Source organism: Austrofundulus limnaeus, unplaced genomic scaffold (genome assembly GCF_001266775.1).
Source record: "Austrofundulus limnaeus strain Quisiro unplaced genomic scaffold, Austrofundulus_limnaeus-1.0 Scaffold281, whole genome shotgun sequence".
Classification (NCBI taxonomy): domain Eukaryota; kingdom Metazoa; phylum Chordata; class Actinopteri; order Cyprinodontiformes; family Rivulidae; genus Austrofundulus; species Austrofundulus limnaeus.
In genome coordinates, this window is record NW_013952683.1 from 78,030 (window position 1) to 99,754 (window position 21,725).

A 21,725-nucleotide genomic window follows, 5' to 3' on the forward strand; every position below is an offset into this window, starting at 1 on the left:
TTTGTTGCTCACAATTAAATCATATTTTGATTATCATATATGCAGACTTTTCTCGTATTATTCCAACGTGTTTCTGCTTTTACGACCACAGTGTTCAATACTTTTTCCCTGTGCCATTCCACATTATTACAAATAACTTCATTTCTGGACATTTATGGTTTGATTTCTTTGTATGTATGGATCATTTGGGTTGTTGCCGACATCTGGTGAAAATTTCATGTCATTAGCACCTCTAGTAATATATTTACTGAGAAAAATGGTGACGTGTTCAATCCTTGTTTTACCCGCTGTATATGTACAGTAGCTGCCCGTACACATGTACGCACATGAAGGGGAAGAAGCTGTCCCAGAACCTCACTGTTCTGCAGGACAGGCTGCGATATCTTCTGCCTGAGGGTAGGAGAGAGGACTGGGATGAGCGATGCAACGTTTACACCAAACCTGTTGCGCGCCTCTAAACATCTCAAAACGCACGCATCTTGACGCTGGACAGACGCATTTGATGTGAACGTATACGTGCTTCTTTAGACGCTCGAGGGGAGGAACTTTTTAACCGTGGTTTCGATAACTTACCAAACATGCCGACTTCCTCACTAATCGTCCTCCAGGTAAAGTCCCTCTTATTTCTGTCACGATAACGAACACTGGAATGATCATAAATGATCGCACTATCAGTTTTTCCTCCATTGTTTGTGATCTGATTTCCCAGGCTTCAGGTATTTCTGGCTCTTCACCAGTACGTGACTGAACAGAGTCTCTCTGATTGGTTGATGCGACACGGCGAGCAGCCTAAGTTCAGATTTTCCAATTCACACGGCGGACGCTTGGGATGTGCCGCGCGTGCACTGCTTCGAACCGCGCTGCTCGGCTTCTAGACGTCTAGATGCGCATCCACCATTGACTTTGCATGTAAAGCAGATGCTCCTGATGCTCAAAACGCGTTTGGTGTGAATGTACCATAAATGGTTAATATGAGGGAGGCGCTTCTAACACAGGGGGGAACAGATTTTCACAGGGGAACTGGATTTCGTACAACACCGGGAKTACCAGAAAACATTATGATTGTAAATCACAAATCACAGCCTCTAAAAGTTAAATTAGTCGACTTTGGTTCTGCACAAGACATCTGAGCTGTCTGAATTTAAAATCCCTGAAACGTGTGAATTTACGGCGCCAGAGGTTTTGCTGGACATATCTATGGATGCTAGCATTGACATGTGGAGGCTTGATTGTACTCTGGCATTTCTATTCTTTGGAAAGCATTACTTTCCCACAGATTGTGAGTACATTTATTTGAAAGCTATTATAACCAGTTTAGACCAGACAACAAGTGTCTGAGCAAAGGGAAGGGAGTACGATGATTTTTTTACACTTGTAAAAGACTTTCCCAACCATGTGTGGGAATTCAAATCGTAAAAAAGTTACAATCTTGCAACAGGAAAGGTGGTGGGTACGAAAGAGAAAAGTTCCTATTTYGAATTTGTATTGGATAGGTATGATCGAACCAATGATAAAGGTTTAGAAGCATTCATGGATCTGCTTGCTAAGATGTTGGCAGTAAATACCACAGATCGAATTCACCCAGAGGATGCTCTCAAACACCAGTTTTTTAACTTTGAAAACAAAGCTAGTTCCAGTGACAGCCCTACAGACCATAGTCTGACAGAAGATTATTTTAAAAACAGCTTTGTCTTGCCAAAAAGTGCAGAAGATTCTAGTAGAATCCAGTGGCAGATCTAGGATTTTTCTGAGTAAGGGGCCATCAAGGGGCCACAGTACTCCTAGAAGGGCCAAGTATTTGTTCAACATCCTTGCACATAAATCCTCAGTTTTGGTAAGGTGTATAAATTTAACCGGTCACATATGTTCCAACAGTTGTAATGTAATGTTGTTAAAAAAGCTTAAATACCCCATATCAGTGTTACATGCTTTTTTACTGTACATGGATAAAATATTCTCAAAGCATGTGAGAAAATGAAGCAATTGTTTGGCAGTTGAAAGATATTTTTTGCAAAATTGTTCAAGTCTTTTAAAGAAGAGAAGAAGACKTCTGTAAGATTGATTTATGCTGGACTTTAATGTTTGACTCATTAGCACCTCTAGTGTTTGGGCATGGAACTGCAGCCACCATCAATGCTCTCAGCCAAAGGACAGATGAGTGAAAGGACAGGGGCACTTCAGGGGGCCAATCAGATTTCAGCAGGGGCCATTGCCCCTGTGGCCCCGCCCCTAGAACCACCCCTGGTAAAATCACAGTCGAGATTTCTAGTGACATAGATGATTCTTCTCAACCTACTGGCACCTCTATAGATATCACCAATGACAGACCAGAAAGATGACAGTCCGCCAGTAGACTATTCTAACAAACTTTTTTCCATATTGGATCGACATACCATCAGATTATAGTTCGTCAGAAGATTCTTTAAAAGGCAGCCTTTTCTCAGTAAAAAGTTTGAAAGTTTTCACTGAACACACTGATTAGATTATTAGTGGCATGAATAAATATTTAATGAATGAGGGACCTTCAACCTCAGGCATCAAGTACCCTAAACTACTGGAAAGTACTATGATTCACGATAAGCCAGATGTGTACCACATGGAGGAAAGTCTTTGTGTRCTTCAGAACAGCAATACAAAAAGAACAAAGAAATGTGTTCAATTTGCAAGTCCAGGTGAAATTTCAGGTAATGAAGAGACAGATTCTGTTCTACCTAAACCAAAACGTGGGAGGAGACTTAGGAAATTCTTTGGCAGGTGTTGTTAAATATGCATCATGTCTGAGGTAACACAGACATGATGGCACACAGGGGTTCCTCTGATTTCATCTCGTCTTTTTTGTGCAAAGTCATTTATAAATAAATAAAGTGTGAGAAAAGGGCCTGACCACAAAACTCTAAAGTTGACTTAGTTTGGGCTTAAGTTTATCAGTAAATTTTAAAGGAAAGTCAAAGGGTTTACACACCTTATTAACATCTAATTCAAGGACCTTCCAGGACCAATTCCCTCAAATTTAAGTACTACATGCAATGGCAATTAATTACCTACTGCTACCGCTGAATATGTTATCAATAAACAATTTAATTACAATGCAAGTTTGATAAAACACTGAATAGCATAGAACTTGGGTCAGAATCACTTAAATAAAGTGCATTCATATTGATAATATTCATAGCCTACATTTACTTTCAAAAATATTTGTGTAAAACTTTTTGCAGGTGAAATTTTTATATAAATGTTTACAATAGTTATCTGGCTCTGAATAGTATTGCTCAACTGACTCCACAGACCATATACAGTATATTTGTCCTTTTATTATATCTACCTCCTTGYTATGAACTGACTCACCAGCTGAGCTCCTTCAACAAGAAGGAAGTGACGTAACTCTTATCCATTAACAGGAGGAAGGAAGAAGAAAGATTAATAAGCAGACTTAGATTTGGACACACAGCACTGAACAATACATTATACAAAATCCAAAAACATGATACAGGTCTGTGAGCATTGTGGACAAGAAGAAACCATAGAACAAACATGTCATTTTAGTCTGCAGGGAATGTGAACAACACAGAAGATGGATGATAGAGGAATTAAGAAAAATTAAAGAAACATTTAATATAATAAATACTTTACAAAAATAAACCAGAAATAAAAGAATACAAATTGTTTTAATTTTTTTAGAAAAACAAAATTGGAAAAAAGAATATAAGCAACATAAATATTTTGATCGACACTCCATATCAGTAGGTGGCGGTAATGCACACCTTCCGTTGTTTGCCGACCGCCATAAAACACCACCGAAGAAGAACTCATACTCGTCACAACAGCAGAAAACCCTCAGCAGCGCTGAGGGTTTTGTTATGACAACTCCAGGCTTCACCGTCCTGCTGAAACCTGAAAAAGAAAACGGTACTTTGCGTTGTGTTTTTCGTGTTATTAGAGACAAAGTTAGCTCGTTTTTTCACCTGCATTTCAAGGAAACTAACGTCAACTTTGGGCGGAATTTAATTCCGCCGAGCAACCAGCTAGCAGAAAATGCAGCTCCAGATGAGATGCAAAATAAGCTGGTCATTGTAAAATTGCCAAAAGTTATCTTTTCTTTACAACGGCCCATTTTAATGCTGTTTGTGTTTTAGAAGCTATGAAATTACCGTGTCCTTTGCACGGRTGTAAGCGGGTGTACACAGACACGAAAGCCCTGCAGAGCCACATCAGCGACCATGAGATCCTTGCTCAGTCTCTTCCGGGTGAGTTTTATGTATGTTCATGTAAACATAAAGGTTCAAATACATCCCTTCATCTTCAGTGTGCTCAAATTGACGAACTTGCTTGGTTGTCATTTGGACAATGGTTTTGTATGTTATCAGAGTGGACTCCAGTCATTATGTCATCAGGTAAATATCTCTCTTCTCTACAGATAAGGTGTTCCTCTGCTCCTCTACTGGCTGCAGTGGTTCCTTCCCCAGCATGCAGAAACTTATGGAACACATGAGGCACCATCACAAACCCAACGTGTACTTCCAGTGAGTTGCACTTGTTGATGTGAGTTTCGTATTTAGTCAGAACAGCACTGACACCTTGCTTTTGTTTCTGAAGGTGCGAGAGCTGTCGCACAAAGCTGCGGTCTTACCGTGGCCTCCTGGCACACCTACACACATGTTCCAAAKTGCCACGGCTCAAATCGAAGGCTACTGAGCAAACACCCGCTGTGGGCGAGCAGAACACTACCCCTCCAGTTGTGGACCAGCAGCCCCCAAAGTTGGAGTCGATGTCGCCGCCCCAGCAAGAATCAGCTCAAGTCCCAAACCCGGATGGATCCCTGCCTGCTCTTACTCATCATCTAGTCTCTGCTGAACCCCCTGTGCTTGGTCCCCCCATGTTGCCTCTCTTCGAGAACCCCCTTAACCAGCTCAGGGAAGCTGCTCCCCAGATTCTATTTGGGATCGAAGGCTCTAATCTGCCTCCCTCTCTGAACTCTGCAGCTCTGAAAGTATCCGTTGACCCTCCTAGTGTTCAGACTCAGCAGCAGACACTGAGCAGGTCTGTGGTGGGACAGCACCCTGGTCCTGCAGTTTTATCCTCGCCTGGTTCTTCAGCCATCTGGAAAAAGAATCAAGGTAAACCACCCTTTACAACTAACTGGTCAACCTAACATTTTTAAACCATTAGAAGATTTTTATGTGTCACTGCTGAGAAGTCTTTTTCTCTTCCAGGTATGTCCTGCAGCAGACGTGTCCTCTGGGAACACACCAGAGGGCGTTACACCTGTATACAGTGTCGTCATATAACAACCAACCGCAAGGCCATGACTCAACACATCAGCGGTCTGCACAGCGGCACCAAAGCTGCAGGAGAGACAGGAAGCTCGGCCACAAACACATAAGTGAGGTAACTTGTTTCTGTCAGAGACTTAGCCAAACACTGAGCACTGTAATGGAATAATCTGAAAAAAATTGTACGGTTTGTACTTTGTTTTATGAAATGTGTGATTTACCATGAAATAAAAAAACAAACAAAATGCTTATGTTTAAAATTTGCAGTTCATTATTTCAGTGATCAGACTTGCGGGGATGTTTTGGTTCCTTATCCACCAAATAAAAAAATAAATGTTAGTATTTTCAAAAGTTTTCCAATAACAAAATAGTATATTGAATTTCATAAATTGTTCCACACATCAGCCAAACAACAGAAAGTCAAAGTTGTGTTTTTTTATTTTTTTGGGTCAATCAGAAGTTGAAACAAACAGTCGCTGCCCAGGTAGAGCTCCTGACCTCCAGCCAGCCAGCAGAGAGCGCAGCAGCACTAACATCACCACCACTTATCATTCACAGAAATTCTTACACATTACCACATGCAGACTGAAGAGCTGTTTTTCAGCAAACATCCCATCATTAAGTTAGTAGATAATCTATATAAAAACATTGGTTGAAGGTGTGTTCTTGTTGGTTTGTAGTAACACTACACCAAAAGATAGCAGTAAACCCATCAGACAAGGTTTCAAACAAAAACTAGACTTCATGATCCTCCACTGCAGTTTTCRTTTGTGTCACTTCGATAACTGCTGGAATTACCTGGAATCAATCATTTCAGATGATGGCAGACTGTTAGGAAAAAAACAACAACAAAAAAGTGACAGTAAACAAGTGCATTAAAAAATAAATGTTAAACTGTTCAGCCCCCAGATCAGGCGATGTTAATTTTTTGTTTGTTTTGTTTTATTATCACAATTAGATTCAGCTCAGTTCTCCTGGAAGGGGGGTAGGGGGGGTTTAAAAAATTATCTTCTGGTCGTATGCGTATTTCCTTCCTGCTGGAAGCTTCCGGAAAAATACGCTGTTGCCTCTGCTCATGTTGCCCTGGAATGAAGAGAGGGAGACGATGAAACTGGCTGAGCAGATTAGAACCAGAGTAAGAAACAAAAAATAATAATTTAAGGAAGGCATGAAAAGGTAACTTGTGCTTTATTAAAACAAGAAGAGGACACAGCTAATAAGCCATTAGCTTAAACCTCCTCACTTTATTTCTCCAAACTGAATCTGATTATCATTTTTCTTTATATTCTTTGCACAGAACGCCTATTCAAAGTGTTTGGATTTGCCCTTTAATGATTTGAGATGATTTTATGGTTATATATAGCATGTTTAGTTTGGACTTACCGCTTTGCTTAGATGCCTCCAGCAGTCCACCCAGGTTGGATATACAGATGCATAAGGAGGCAGACCTCCAGCAAGCCTAATGGGAACAGGACCGTTAAGAGTGTTGGATCAGACACGAGTAATTTCCCAGCAGCAGCTTAAGTATGCAACTCACCCGCAGTTATTGACAGCCATGAGGTTGGACACCAGAGTGAAAGGGTATGTGAGCATGCTGGCAAAGAACTGGAAGAAAAGAGCAGAGGAGGAACAGGGTCAGACTGCAGCCTGCAGACGCTACGGAGCGCTGCTTACGTCCGACAGACTCACCCCCGTCACCGCCTGAGAGCAGTTCTTGATTTCACCCGTGTGACTCATCTGCAGAGGACGACATGGGAACAGCACACATTAACAAGTTTAACAATTTCTGCTGAATAAAGAAAAATGAGGAGCAGTAGTGGACATAGTTCTGCTAATAGCGGAACTAGATTCTCATTTAGCAGATTAGCTTTTTTATTGCTAACTTTGAAAACCATTAGCAGACTGATTGACTTCCGTTAATTTAAAGTCCGYTAAAACATTCACAAGTGTAAAACTTCAGTTTTTATGCTATTTACTTCAAATTAAATACAAACAATCCCCTCTGTAATTTCCTCGGAGATCAATAAAGTATTCTGATTCTCTTACAAGCAGTGCTGAATGTGTCAGGCAGCGTGTGTAGCATGTAGCATCTATAGCAGCTAAACTTCTAACTAAGAATGTCAAAAAGAAATATCAAATTAAATAAATACAAAAATTGACTATAAAATATGGTAGAGAAAGTATTTGATATATGACTAGAACAAATTATATTTATAAAAATACAAACTTGGATCTAGGAATGCTTTTATTCTGAAAGGGATAAACTGGAAGTATCACAACTACTATCTGGTTTAGACACCTAAACTAAAACAATGGATTATTATCAAAACAAGTTGTGACCCTCACATCTCTATGGATTTGTTGACATCCTTAAAATTAAAAACACTAACAGGTGGTTTTTAGGGTAAATAAGTCAATAAAATAAATCCTCCTTAAAACACAAACAAACTTGGGACTGTCCTGAATGGTTGATAAAAGGTGACTCACTGAGTCATCGATGACGTATGCGTTGATGACATGAGCCAGAAGATTACAAATCCACAAAGACAGGATGTCACCCAGCAGCCGAGGGATCAAACCACTGAAAACAAAAAGATAAAAAAACAACAAACTTTAGACTAATATTAAAAACAACAAAACAAAAACAAAAAAAAAATCATCTTGAATACAAGAAAAATGAGTATGGTGAACTATACATGTTTCTTATAATTAGTCTTGGAATAAAACCCTCAAAATGCATTTAGTTATTAAATGTAAAGCTGTTGTGTGTGCCTGTTTTTATTTATTTTTTTGTATTTTTTTGTTTGGCAGATGTTAAGGAGGAACAATCTCATCCAAGTTAAAGCAGGGTGGCAAAAAGCTTGTGGTATTTTGCATAAATAAGCAAATCACTGTATTCGAGAGAAAAATGAAGAACCAGAAGTGAACTTCAGCAGGATAATTATCCTAAACAAATCAGAAGACATTAACATATTGACTTAAAAATGGATGGCTGGGTGAGCAATAAATACTTCATTTTCAGCTTTAAAACATTTAGGAGGAGGACAGAGCAAACATTTTAACCAGGGCTGAAAATAGTGAAAAACATACGCAAAGAAGCCCAAAATGCCATCTTCTCTGTAGACTGTGACGATGGAATCAAACACCCCGCTGAGAATAAAAATAAAAAAGGGTTGAAAATGATTTTTCTTGTTTCTCTCTTAAAGCCAAAGCAAACCATCAAAACTATACCTGTATTTCGTTTCCCTCCCAATAAACTGGACCATACATCTCAAAGTAATCACTAGAAAACAAGTCCAGAAGAAGAAACTTTAAACACAGACCAGTACCAAGAAGAATAAAATAATAATGACAAGCAAAAAAATAAAAATAAATAAAATAAAATAAAAACAAGTGTGAGCAGGAAGTAGCAACATACCATGAAACGGATGTGTGACGATGGTGGCACAGGAGCGGGCAATCATCTCTTTAGTTGTCTGCAGAAAAAAACAAAACACACTAAACAAATAAAATCAGCCACAACACGTGTGTGTGTATGGCCTTGTTTTTCCTACAACGTGGGGAAAATTTTCCTGAAAAACGACTGGTTCCCACAGGTCCAAATACAAATTACGGGACCAAGGTTTAGGTTAGTTTTAGGATCAGGTACGTACCTGTGAGGCTAATTTTAGGGTAAATGGTCAGGGTTACGCTATAAAGTCTAAAAAAAAAAAAGAATGGAAGTCAATGGAAGGTCCCCATGGGGTTCAAGAACAAATGTCTGTGTGTGTGTGTGTGTGTGTGTGTGTGTGTGTGTGTTTGGTGATATTTGAGGGCAATTTAAAGACAAAAATCCTACCTTTGGGGACAACTGGTGCATTTGGGGACAAAAGTCGAGTCCCCATTTGGTTTAAATGCCATTGGTGGGTTGGGGGTTGGGTTTAGGACCAAGGTGTGAAGTGAGTTTAGATTAGTTTTAGGGTCAGGTAGGTACCTGTGAGGTTAGCCTTAGGGTTTGTGGTCAGGGTTAGGCTGTAGGAATGTAATGAAAGTCAATGGAATGTCCCCAAATGGATAGCTGGATGACTGTGTGTGACCTGGAGTGTAGCTACATGACATCCTGCAGGGTAGAATCATTTCATTCTACTAAAGGGATTATGACAGTAAACATATGTCCAGTTGCTTTTTGTTTGCTCTGAAGATGTGTTCAGACTTTAGCTTTTCATTTGTGGCAAACATAAATCCATCTTTTGCACTTCAATCAGAACTAAACTTTAAAGTAAGTAATAAGTAATCCAAGACTGAGATGTGATGCAGGCAAAAAGAAACGTGTGAAACTCATTTCTGCATCATTTTAAACGGTGGATTAAAAAGACAACTGTTGTAAGAGATGTTTTTTTTTTTAAAACTACCATCAGATTAAAGATGTCTGCCATGAAGCCTCTATGATTCTGCTCAGGAATGTGTCCTTATCTGCTCGATGACGTGGTTCAAAACAGAAAACACAACTGCTGTCAGTCGGCTGTTCACAAGGACTCTCCAGACAGTAATGAAGAAGTGAAACCCGTCAGGTGAATTATATTCAGACTGAGGTTAGCGCTCCTGAGTCCGGCTCTGTTAGGTCTTTTTGAGGACCCCACTGTGTGGTTTTGTTACGCTGCTAAATAAATCCGACAGAATCGAACTGTGTGATCTGAGCTGGTTTTCAGCTCTGATTAGATGAGGATGTGCGTTACCTCATTGACAACATATTGCAGGGAGCCCTCCGCAGCCTTCTGCTGGACCCCCAGGACCTGAAACCAGAGAGAAACCTCAGCTTTGTCTAGACATTATTTCATGCTGTATTTGAACCAGAGAGGAGTAGAAACAGGAGGGGAGCAGAGTGAGGCCAACACACCAGAACTCTCTGTGGGATTAATGAGTTTTGGTCAGAACTTCTCTTTAGGACAACTTAAAAATCCAGAAACTAAACCAGTTTTACAAAAGCAAAACAAAACCTGATTGTTTCTGTGGTTTGGCCGTCTGAGCTGTTCCTGTTTGAAATATGTGTGCCCACAGGTCAGTGTGTGCTACACACCTTGTTTTAAAGCTCTTTTAGAGTTTAATGTTTTTGTTTACGTTGCACTTGTTCATATCTTCTGCAGACTCCAGAGCTCATTCAGGGCAACCTCTGAAGCAGAAATGCACTTTCTTAACTGGACAGTAAATGGACCTGCACTACATTTGATTTGATAATGTTGCCTTTGCTTTACCTCTCCTCTGGGCTTTATGGATTTTGACCTGATAGTTATTAGTCAATCCAGAATGGAATAAGATAAACACTGAAAGCTTTTCAATTCAGCAGCCTCGATAAAACAAACAAAAAAACAAACAAACAGGTAAATTACTAAAAAAGTAAGTCAGCCTAATAAACATACACCAGTCAGTTTATTTGTTGTTGATCATTTCTGCATCACATGTCTCTAATTACCATTAAAGAGGCAGATTTAGCTAAAATGCAGCCAGTTTCACAAACTAAGGCTACATGGGTCTTAAACCTTCATATTTTTCAGTTAGTTGAGGACAGATGCATTTATTTTATCACAAAACAAAGAAAAGGTGTAACTTTGGTAACTAATTCATATTTTGGAAACCCCTGCCACTCCTTTAATGACATCTCATTTCTAAATGTCCTGTAATTTATCTTTTGTGGGAGATTATTAGCTTAACAGGAAACAGCTGCCACTTCCATCACTGCTGCTTGTAAGAAAAAAAGTGTCTTTCTTGGTTGACTAAAGCAGAGAATCCCTGAACATTTTGTTTATCATTAATTATTACTCAACTTTCAGATATTTATTCACTAAATAGTAAAAGACAAGTATATGAACCATCAGCTTTTAGGAAGAAAAACAGTAACTTAGGCCTCATTCACAGAGCAGTTCTTGATTTTTTTTGCAAAAAAAGTTTTATTAGTAGATGGTTACAATATATTTTAAATTTGACCTCCATCAGACTCCTGTATGAACGCCCTCATGGCACTGATGCACAGATAATGACGTGACGTCACATTCAGCTCACTGGTTACAGAAGTAGCCTATGGATGCTACATGTTAGCATGTCGATTCTGAAGCTGTGCAATCAGAGCAGATTAAATAATTATCTGACAGGCTTGTTTAGTTCAGTGTTTATATCTGAACCTGCCTCTGACCGGATGCTCCGGTGCAGCATTTCATTTTTGGAACGATGCAACGAGCTGAAAGTATCGACTGAGTAACTTTAGTATCTATACCAGGGGTGTCAAACTCCTGTCCTCGAGGGCCGCTATCCTGCATGTTTTAGAGGTTTTCCTGCTCCAACACACCTGATTTTGATCGCTGGGTGATTAACAGGCTTCTGCCCAATTTGAAGTGTTAATTCAATCACTGAATCAGGTGTGTTGGAGCTAGAAAACCTCTAAACCATGCAGGATAGCGGCCCTCGAGGACTGGAGTTTGACACCCCTGATCTATACGATCCAAGACAGGCATTACTATCATGTATTTTTGTGGATTTTCAGTTACCCAGCACATGAAAAACAAACAACAACAACAACAACAAAAAAGACAAAGCAACTGGAACTGTTCTGTAGCTCAGTGTTTCCCAAAGTTGGGTTCAGGACCTAAAGTGGGGTCCCGAAACATCAAGGTGGGGTCCTGAAAAGATTTTCTGAATTAATTACATTTTTGCCTTAGTTGTTACAAATGAGTGRGGTTAGTATATTTAAAATGGATAAATGTAGTATAAAATATTGTTACTATGCCCATGTTTTGTTGATCTGATACAAATGTTTATCATCCAAAAATAGTTGGGGGCACAGGTCTCTACTGTTATTTTGTGGGTCAAAAGCTGAAAAGTTTGGGAACCACTGCACTTTGGTTCCCAAAGTTGGGCTTGGGACCCAATTATGGGTCACGAAGCACCTTGGATAATCTCCAGAAATTAATTTAAAGGATAATAAAATAATTGCTAGTGTAATATTTTCCCTATAATTATTACAAAAACACAAAATAAGTAAAAAATAAGTATTTATATCTGTGTAAAAGCTGTTTAGATTGTCAAAAAGCCTGTGTTTTTAGGGTTATTAACGAAGTTCATGTACTCAGACCAGTAATATTTGAGGTCACAAGTTTTTGCCATGGGTATTTTGTGGGTCAGAAGATAAAAAGTTTGGGAACCACTGCTGTAGCTGAAAACGTGGAGCTGGAAGACTGAACCTTCAAGACTCGAGGTTAGTATCATAGTATTGGATCGATCTGCTCACCTCCACCTCACAGAAGTAAAGTCAGATGATGAGTGTTAATGTAGCCATAATAACCTCTTTCCTATCAGTTTGCTTTCACTGGTAAAACAGCTGTGAGCAGCCAGGGCATGGGCAAGTAACATCTGGGGGTGTTTAGGAGACTAGAGCCAGTAAGTTATCAATGGATTAAAAACGGCAGAGCAACAAAACCTAACAGGATGCAGATTTTCCCAACAGAACGTTTGTGAAAAGATGAACACTTCATCTGTGAGTGCTTATAATGTTACTGCTGACTGATAAAGCATCCTGTTGTCTGCCTCTTACCTTAAGTGTGCCCTTTTCCTGGCATTTCTGTAAGAAGAAAGGGAGGGTTAGATTCTAAATTCACAGCCTGTCTGATAATGAAGCTGCTATATCCCTCCTCATGCATCGCCATGACTTCATTAAACTTAGAAGAAATTAGCTTTACATAAAAAGCTACTGAAGGTACCTACCTGTGCAACTTTGCCGTGCACGATTGTGCCGACAGCACCGGCACAGAGTCGTGGACCGAGTCCACTGAAGAGACCCGCTTTTCCATCAATCTTGACTATGTGTCTCGCTGAAGCATAAACAAAGGAAACAACAGATTAAGTCGGATAAAGCATAAAACAATCAACAAATCTCTGGATAAAAATGTAAAACACAACAAGAGTGGAAATCTGAGGTCTGTTTATTTGTATTAAATTATCCTGACAGTTCCAATTATTCTTTATTCACTTGTGTCCATGTATTTGCATTTGAGAGCTCCATGTTCACCTCTAATAACCATAAACAAAATTACAAGTCTAAACAAAATAAACACCTTAGGTAACATTTTCAAGAGTTCACAATAAGCTATAATAGTCATTATCCTTAGAGGCATAAAGAAAAGTGTGGTAAAGATTACTGGCCCCATATCTGAATGGACTTTTACACGTGGAGAGGGTCAGACTTACCATAAGCAAACAAACCAGGCAGCTGTTGGACCGGTCTGCCAAACAAGTCCCTGCCCAGGGTGGGGGGCAGAGGCTCGTATCCCACCTGGTAACAGAACCAGGAGAAACTGCTAAATGACAAGCATCAAATACAGCTGAGTGAGGCACATTAATAAGTCCAAACATTACTTTCTAATATCATTTAGGCAACATGTTGACATGTTTTTATTATTTTTGAAAATCAAAATAAAACACAGGACAAGCATTAGCTTAGTTTTAGCCTGACAGCAGCTGCTAATGTGAGCTGACCGATTATTTCCCTTCTTAAACGGTTTAAATGAAGCTTTAGCTCTGTGAGGTTAACATTTATAATTGTGCAGCATTTAGCACAATTAGCTTACTCACACAATCCTGACGATTCACACCGTCTAAAGAGGACAACTCTTTTAAAGTTTTGTTAGAAAACCTGTTTTTATTAAATAAGTATGTTTTCTTCCATTTAGTCAAGAACAGCAACACAGCAGAGCAAAGAATAAACAGTAGGACGCTTCCTTCAGTTTAGAAAGCAGAAGGTCACAGGGACATGAAGACAGCAGAAGTAGAGATTTAACTCTTTTACCCGTGCTTCTCTCATTATGTGCGTTTAATTAAAAGCTATACAAATAAATGTAAACGTGTCTGACGGCCTATACTTATTTACTGATATTAAGGTAACAACAAACCGCGTTTCTTTCAATGAGTTTCCTCTCCGGGCCACTCACTGGAGAGTCAAGTTCACAAACCGAGGCCACTGAAGCCGAACCTGGACCAGCTGGGTCAGTCCGGCCAATGTTCCGCTAATTTCTCCTTACCTGAATGAGGACTTTAATGTACATCAAAGGGTGGGAGGCCACGGTGAGGCCGGATCCCAGCAATAATTGACTACACGTGTCCGCCATTTTTTGAGAAACGGGGAGACAAGAAAAAAAAAAAAAACTCCCCCTTCTTCTCGCGCTGTCAGCCCATAATGCCTTTTTAATGTGTTCGTTTGGAGCGCTACCGCCACCGTGTGTTCACAAATGGGAGTGCACTTTGACCTATTACCCTTTACAGACCCATTTACAATAAATATCTTAACAAAATTAAGTTAAACATAATTTAAAAATGCTATTATAAAATGAATGAAGTAAAAGTAAATATTTTCAATCATGTTGTTTATTTATTTGTTTGTTTGTTTATTTATTTATTTACATCCATCCATCCATCCATCCATTTTCTGTACACGCTTCTWCCTTTTCAGGGTTGCGTGGGTCACTGGTGCCCATWTCCAGCAGTCACAGTGCGAGGGGCGGGGTACACCCTGGACAGGTCGCAAGTCCATCACAGTTATTTATTTACAGAAACATGTTAATAAAAAGGAAGCACATTAGCTTTTTTTATTTCTCAAACAGGCAATTGTAGATTTTTTTTTCTTCCACCACAAGAAACAAACATTCTTGTCGGGTATCATCTGATCACACACAAAACTGTTTGGTAGTGGAGTTGGTGTAAATGTAATATAAATGATTTTCTTCAACAAGTTTTACTTTTGGAGAAACAATAATTATGATCAAACAAGAACTGGGAGATTTCATTCTTCTCTTCACTCTGCCAATAATCATACTGCAGATTAATAAAACTTATTTAATGCATAATTTTATCCCACATTAAGAAGTCTCATAAGGATAAATAAAATAACCTAAATGCAGCAATGTGTGGTGAAATGTAATAATCACTGTTTGAGTTTTGATCATGTATGTTGAAGTGTCACATTTAGGATAAAGATATGTGAAATCTTGTGGAAAAGATTAAACTTTAGATTCGCAGGAATCAAAGAATCAATGTAAACAAGACAAATTAAATCATTCCTTGCTTGAAAAACAGGTTTTATTCCAGTGAAAACCAAGAGTACAAAGCAGAAGAGCTGACTTACAGAGAGTCTGAGAAATATTTTAGAGATTTGTAACTCTTTGACCCTTGAAGCTGAAGATAACAAACTTCCATTGTGTAAAAATTAACAAACATTATTGATCTCAGATTATGAGAAAATTCCAAACAACTTTGTTACAGAATAAAATTTAATGCTGGACTCAGGACTGAAATGTGTGTTTTTTTAAACAATGGGAGTTCTGCAATTGAGTTTCAATAATAAGACAAGGGAAAAAATATTTTTCATAACAACAGTTTAGTTATGTTTTACATAGGGACTCAGGTCTGCTGCACACTCAGCCTTCTTTTCTACCGTCTAACGAGGGCAGACTTCCTTCTGTAAAGTAAAAACACAAGGATTAGATCAGTGCTGACGGGAAGGTCMTTTAAGGTATTTTGGGTCAAGTATTTCTTGCACAGGAAATAAAACAAATCACTCACAGCACTTGTAGAGCTTGTTGAGCCTTTCGATGTCGTAGCGGCTCATCTCCTTGGCATTTCCCATGGAGACATTGGGATCAGGGATAGGGACCATGGTGGGCTGGTTGTTCTTAGAGAAGGCATACCTTTACCAAAATAAATAAAATAAAATAAACAAACCTCAGATCATTTAGACTCAGCTATGAGAAAATGTTGCACGTCAAGAAGAAGAAAAGCGAAACTGTAAACTTTTCTTACCTGTGGTACTGCATGACGGAGTTGTAATCGTATGGAGTACCCTGGTTGAGGGTGGCAATCTTCCTGAAGTTGTGCTCCATTCCTGTAGGAAAAACCAAATCACTCTTTATTTCTATTTTTTATCTTTTAAACTACTTGGCGTTAATTGCATGTGATTGAGAAGAGGTAAAAAGTTTCATTACCAGACTGAACATTTTCCAGCAGAACCCTGATGTAGCTGTCCCTGTCAGAGCGGGTCTGTTCATGGTTGAAGCCCAGAGCGTGGAGCAGTTCATGCTGGACGGTGTTGTGGTACAGGCAGCCACTCCTGGCCAGAGACACCACCTGCTTACCACCGCGACGGCCAACGTAGGACCAGCAGCTGGGAGGGAGGAGAGATAAGTTCAGTCAGTGAGTTACCTTTTTTTTTGTTTTGTTTTGTTTTGACCAACTAGTTGTTCCTCGGTCTCAGGCTTTTACCCGTTTTGGGACTCGATGCTCAGCCAGTCGGTGTCAGTGGTCCTGCTGGGCCTGAAGCGGATGCAAGAGAAGGATGTAAAAGACTCCAGGCCGCGGATGATGATGGCCTTCTCACGGTCACCTGGCAGGACACAAAACAAAACTGTTTTACAACAAAACTAGTCTGACTGCGAGATTTGGACTCTTATAGTCGAGATGTTTTGAGTAACTTCACCCCAAATGTGGTCAAAATGTGTTTGTGTTTTGGTGCAAAAGTGACCCACAATCTAAAATCTATGCAGAAATATAAGTGACCTCATTATTAGTACAATTATCAATCTGTTGTCTGTTAGCAAAATATCTCATGAACCTCTGAATGTGTTTGAATGAAACAATCGAAAAGTACGTACCCTTTGTACATTTATCATATATTAATGTTCACCTATAATTAATTTTAAATATCCATTAATCTCGGAACCCACCCAAAAAGGCTCTAATAGCTTGTTAGTTTTATGAGTTAAAACTGGATGTGGCAGTGGCTGAGAGTCACCCCTAACAAATCTTATATTTAGCTGTTTCCAAGATTTGACCAGAACAGTTACCCACACAGCAGACAGGTGTGGGCCAGATCTGGAGTCCAGCTGGTCCTGCTGGCTGACTGGTAGCATGGCGAGTGGTTTGTTAACCAGATGTGAGCCAGATCATCTTACTGTTTGTGAGATGGCATGCCAAGACAGCTGTGATTTAGTTTATCTGGTGCTGGCCTAACTAACATCTGGCAAACAGCTCGGCCACCAAAGGGCTGTCAGTCTTTGTAGAGTCTGGTGTTAGTGCACTGTGTGGGCAAGAACTGGGCCAGACAATTATGTAATTAACCCCATTTGTAAAAAACAATAATAACAATTTTTAAAAACTCTGGTATGAAAGATGATATGCATTCCTTCAAGGAATTTTAGCCAACATGCCTGTTGCTGGACTTTTAGAAGAAATCAGACTTGACCTTATCGTTAACCGGCCCGCTGTGTACAGAAGAACAGTTTCATCTGTCCTCGGTCTCACTCTTGGTTGTTGATGTTTCTGCAACAGGCTGCGTGACTCACCAAAAACAACGGTGCATGTTCTGATTGTGACACTCACTGAAGTGGTTGGTGATGTAATAAGGGATGTAGACGTTCCCATCGGTCCACTTGCCCCACATGCAGCCGTTGCTGGTGCAGGGATCAGCGTTTTTCTCTGCATCAGTGTCGATGGCGATGTCTCCCTCGATCAGGATGGGCTCATTATCAGAACGGACTGAAACAAAGCACACCGACACTTACACACACACACGCACGTACACACACCTGGCCAACTGTTAAAGACAAACATCAGGGCTGAGTCATGTCGTTAGTGGTGGCTCAGACTCACCCAGGTTACGGTTGGCTCGCTCCAAGAGTTCAGACACAGAGAGGTCCTCTGCTCAGAGGCAAGAAGAACATTTTAGACGCCAGTCACAACTCTGAGTGTTTATAAAGGGAGAGCTGATGACTTGAGCGGACTGTATACCTGTCTGAGGATTCAGTGCAGGACAGCAGGAAGGAGAGATGATGATGATGATGATGATGATGATGATGATGATTATGATGATGATGATGCAAAAACATGAATTAGAAAAACATATAAATTTATTCGTGTCTCAAACTGAGGTGAGATTTAAAATGCTTGGAAATAAAGTGCTGCCTTTACCTTTTTATAACATTTCTTACTTCCAGAAGTTTTACCAAACACACATTGTCTTAGTTTGTTTAAAATATATTACATTGCAAACTACGATGGAGTGGGCCACACAAAATTTCTTTTTATTATTATTATTACAAAAATAAAGTCATAATATTACAATATTAAAGTCATAATTCAATGAGAATAAAGTCATATAATGCAAAAATGTCATAATCATGGATGACATGTCCATTTTCTTTTCCTGATTTTTTAAAACTGATTTCCTCCTCATTTTCCTCACACCTGCTGTGGACAGTCATGCAGTCCGTGATGACTTTTGAGTCACTGTTAGTGTAAAATGCTTCCATCTAAATTACGACAATCAATGCTGTCAATGCAGCCATTAATAAAGGCTATAATACAGGTTCAGTTCATCGTAAAGTCATTTGCACAATTGTTTCAAACTCCTGGTACTGATAATTTCTTTTAACTGATACTAAAGAACAACAAATTGCTCAACATTCCTCTTTTTAATGTAGTGGTAAGACTGCTTTTTTGTGTAAGGTGTATATGTCTTTAAAGTGTAACTTACCCCCCTGTGAAAAGATAACTCCGCCCCAAGGCGAAATTTGAAAAATGCATCAAAGTGGGTAGGGGAGGGGGTGTGGGTAGGGGAAGGGGGGTTAGAGAGCGGAGGTGTGGCCAGGACGACAGAACGTGACAGGCAGCTAGCATTAGCATAATTGATGCTACATGGAAAGTGACCACAGTATCGCAGACAGTTACATCTCTGAACGGTCTGAGGTGGAGGATTTTCACCCCACACCAGCACCGGACAGAGGAGTAGCGCTCTGACTGCCTGACAGAAAAAAATAAAAGCACCCGCGGGTGGGGTGGGGGGCAGCAGCTGCGGATATGAAAGCGCTGTGAAGCAGGAGGAAAGGAGAGGGGGAAAAGTAACTTATTTCTAGAGGCAGAACAGGTTGGAAGATGGCTGTTTGATGTTATTTATTGTTTTTTAAATCATCCTATAGGCTCTGACATGTTAGATAAACATAGTGTGTGTGTGTGTGTGGAGAGACAGAGACAGAGGGGGAGAGAACAGAGAGAGCAGCCAGCTCCTCTCTCCACCGAGGCTGAAAGTCAACAGACGATCATGCTAAGTTTGCTAACAGCTCCACCCTCTGACTGCTGCAGGGGCGTGTCTTAGAGAGAGGCTTTTATATGAGAGGACAGCCGCTGTGACGAAACTGTGCAGAACCACGTCAMMRYGSAGAGCCGTTAACCAATATGCAAATTAGCCTGCAGTACCACTGCTCCACCCATGTACGCAGCAAAAAGACGTTTTTAGACCAAATATTACAGATTTGAACAAATACATACAAAAACATCAAAATTTGCTCAGAAACAGTACTATATAACATTTTAGACACATTCTAGACAGTTTATCAGCTAAAAAAAGTTAATTTTGGGGTAAGTTACTCTTTAATCTAATATTACAACCATAATTTAGAATATTATGACTTTATTCTCGTTTTTAAAAAAAATCTTGCTGTGTGGCCGTGATACTTCATTGTAGCAAACAAATCAAGTAGTCTAATATTTATGATATTTAACAACCAATAAGTCAACAAGTAAAGGAAAAATGCATTTTTTAAACATTTTAAGGTGCCTTAATTTTTTCACTGAAGAAAAATGGATCCAGTCACTGAATTGATAAAAGTGAAAATAAATAAAAATAAAGATTTCTGTTGGTGCCTGATCCAAAATAATTTAACACGAGCTTCATCTCATTTATCTGTCGAATGAAGATTTGTTTAAATAAAGCATGGGTACTAATAATCAAGTATTCAGATACTTTTCAGTTTAAAGTCTTCTTTGAGGAATGACATTTTTCTTTCACTACATTAACATTTAGTACCATGGTTAATTCAAGAATAAAGTACTCTCTGTTCCACACAGTCAGACTATGAGATGCAGTCAGCTTTCTGCAGCCTTAAACCTGAAGCATCAAATAACCAAACAACTCCAATCATCAAATAATTTCCTTCAAAAAATGTCAATGTTTCAGGGCTAAAAAACAACAATAAACATTATGGATCAAAGATGTGTGTGAGAGGAAAATAAGCTTTTTCAAACTGAGTCAGCTCAGATTAGAGAGCTTCTGGTTGTGCTGTGGTGAATTTAAAAACACAACAAACCTCTGTTCTTACCTCAGAGTCAGCCCAGCAGCAGGCAGACAGCAGCAGCACAGCCGCGAAAACAGACAAGCGACACATCTTGGTAAAACCTGTCGGACACAAAAAGTCAGCTGCAGAAAAATTCTTCTTTCTACACTGACAGACAAGTTCTTCACAGCAGAACTCACCTCTGATGCAACGTGGATCGGCTCACCTGGATGTTACATATATATAGGCTCAGCTGTATCAGAGATGTCAGAAAAAAAAAACAAGAACCAGCAGAAACCTGCAGCTTATCAGTCCCTGCTGTATGGAACAGGTACGAGATGTCCATAACTTTACTGCATGTGGGAAGTGGACAGCTGCTGAGCTATGTGTGTGTGTGTGTGTGTGTGTGTGTGTGTGTGTGTGTGTGTGTGTGAACTTTCATTTTTCTTGTAGATGCAACTAAATCATTTAGAATAAAATGTGTTTTTGTGTCAGAATGTACCAACATAACGTTTTCCTTAAATCAGTGGAGCCCAAAGATTATTCCTTTTATGTCTTGTTGTCCAATCAGAACACATCGACCTGCTGAAGGTGGCTCATTCGTTAAGCTTTGTTCTTTGTTGCTACTATATATGGAAAATTTAGCAAAACAATGTGCCTATAGCAGAAAAACACTATAAATAAAGATCAGAAAAATACTGCAGGAACTTCATCAGGGGAAACCAGCATGGAAATACTGTTGTTTTAAAAATCTTTTCAAACCAGACTGGTTTTGTTCAAAATCATTGCTTCTTCACATTTTTTTTATTTTAATGCTAATGCTATTTTAGCTACAGAACTTAACTAATCTGTCTTTATCATATAATTTGAAATGAAGTTACAGTAAGGTTGCTCAAAAATATTCAGTTTGACTGTAACACATGTGATATTCTCACAGGTGTGTGTGTGTGTGTGTGTGTGTGTAACTTCCTGTTCTGAGTCTTTCAGCTTATCACTAGCAGCATGTTCTGTGTTTCACACCTGTGTTCATTAAACTGTTGCACTGAAACATTTTCATCAACCCCAAAATACAGTATGACAACAAAATGTCTAAATGGTACAGAAAGAATTTGAGAAAATACAAAGTTGGTTTCAACAAAACAGATTGAGATGATGTTTCTATCTTTATTTTTTATTTTTTATTTAGTATTGTTTTGTAAATTATATTTTCTTTGAATATATTTTGGGGATAAAAGGGGCAGACATTCTAAGATTTATTCTTCTTCTGCTACCTTTCATTTTATTTTGATTTTTGATTAGTTTGTGTATTTTCTTAGTTTCTATTGTATATAGT

General features: G+C 39.3%; 3 protein-coding genes across 4 annotated transcripts in view; 1 reads left to right on the forward strand and 2 right to left on the reverse strand.

Annotated features, from left to right (window-relative positions):
• The window catches only part of znf414 (zinc finger protein 414), a 7,890-nt gene extending 2,440 nt beyond the window's left edge, over window positions 1-5,450 (forward strand). Inside the window, exons 4-7 of one of the 2 annotated variants that reach the window (XM_014021189.1) lie at window positions 4,137-4,244; window positions 4,415-4,520; window positions 4,594-5,114; window positions 5,211-5,450. In XM_014021189.1, the coding sequence (XP_013876643.1) occupies window positions 4,137-4,244; window positions 4,415-4,520; window positions 4,594-5,114; window positions 5,211-5,380 (905 nt within the window). In that variant the 3' untranslated portion in view covers window positions 5,381-5,450. Of the gene's footprint in view, window positions 1-4,133; window positions 4,245-4,414; window positions 4,521-4,593; window positions 5,115-5,210 lie in introns of both variants that reach the window. The other variant, XM_014021188.1, reaches the window with a different exon arrangement.
• A 240-nt stretch (window positions 5,451-5,690) lies between these two features.
• Window positions 5,691-14,447, reverse strand: mtch2 (mitochondrial carrier homolog 2). Its single transcript, XM_014021191.1, has 13 exons — window positions 14,315-14,447; window positions 13,485-13,569; window positions 13,002-13,108; window positions 12,832-12,858; window positions 9,986-10,042; window positions 8,689-8,746; window positions 8,502-8,553; window positions 8,361-8,420; window positions 7,758-7,851; window positions 6,960-7,007; window positions 6,808-6,875; window positions 6,654-6,729; window positions 5,691-6,353 (listed from the first exon to the last, which is right to left on the reverse strand). The coding sequence occupies exons 1-13, from the start codon at window positions 14,399-14,401 to the stop codon at window positions 6,267-6,269; spliced, it is 906 nt and encodes a 301-aa protein (XP_013876645.1). The 5' UTR covers window positions 14,402-14,447; the 3' UTR covers window positions 5,691-6,266.
• An 899-nt stretch (window positions 14,448-15,346) lies between these two features.
• On the reverse strand, window positions 15,347-20,514 carry LOC106526559 (high choriolytic enzyme 1). Its single transcript, XM_014021193.1, has 8 exons — window positions 20,437-20,514; window positions 17,934-17,984; window positions 17,664-17,819; window positions 16,548-16,668; window positions 16,271-16,449; window positions 16,089-16,170; window positions 15,852-15,976; window positions 15,347-15,747 (listed from the first exon to the last, which is right to left on the reverse strand). Coding segments are annotated over exons 1-8 (783 nt in total). The 5' UTR covers window positions 20,504-20,514; the 3' UTR covers window positions 15,347-15,745.
• Between the last annotated feature and the right edge of the window lie 1,211 nt (window positions 20,515-21,725).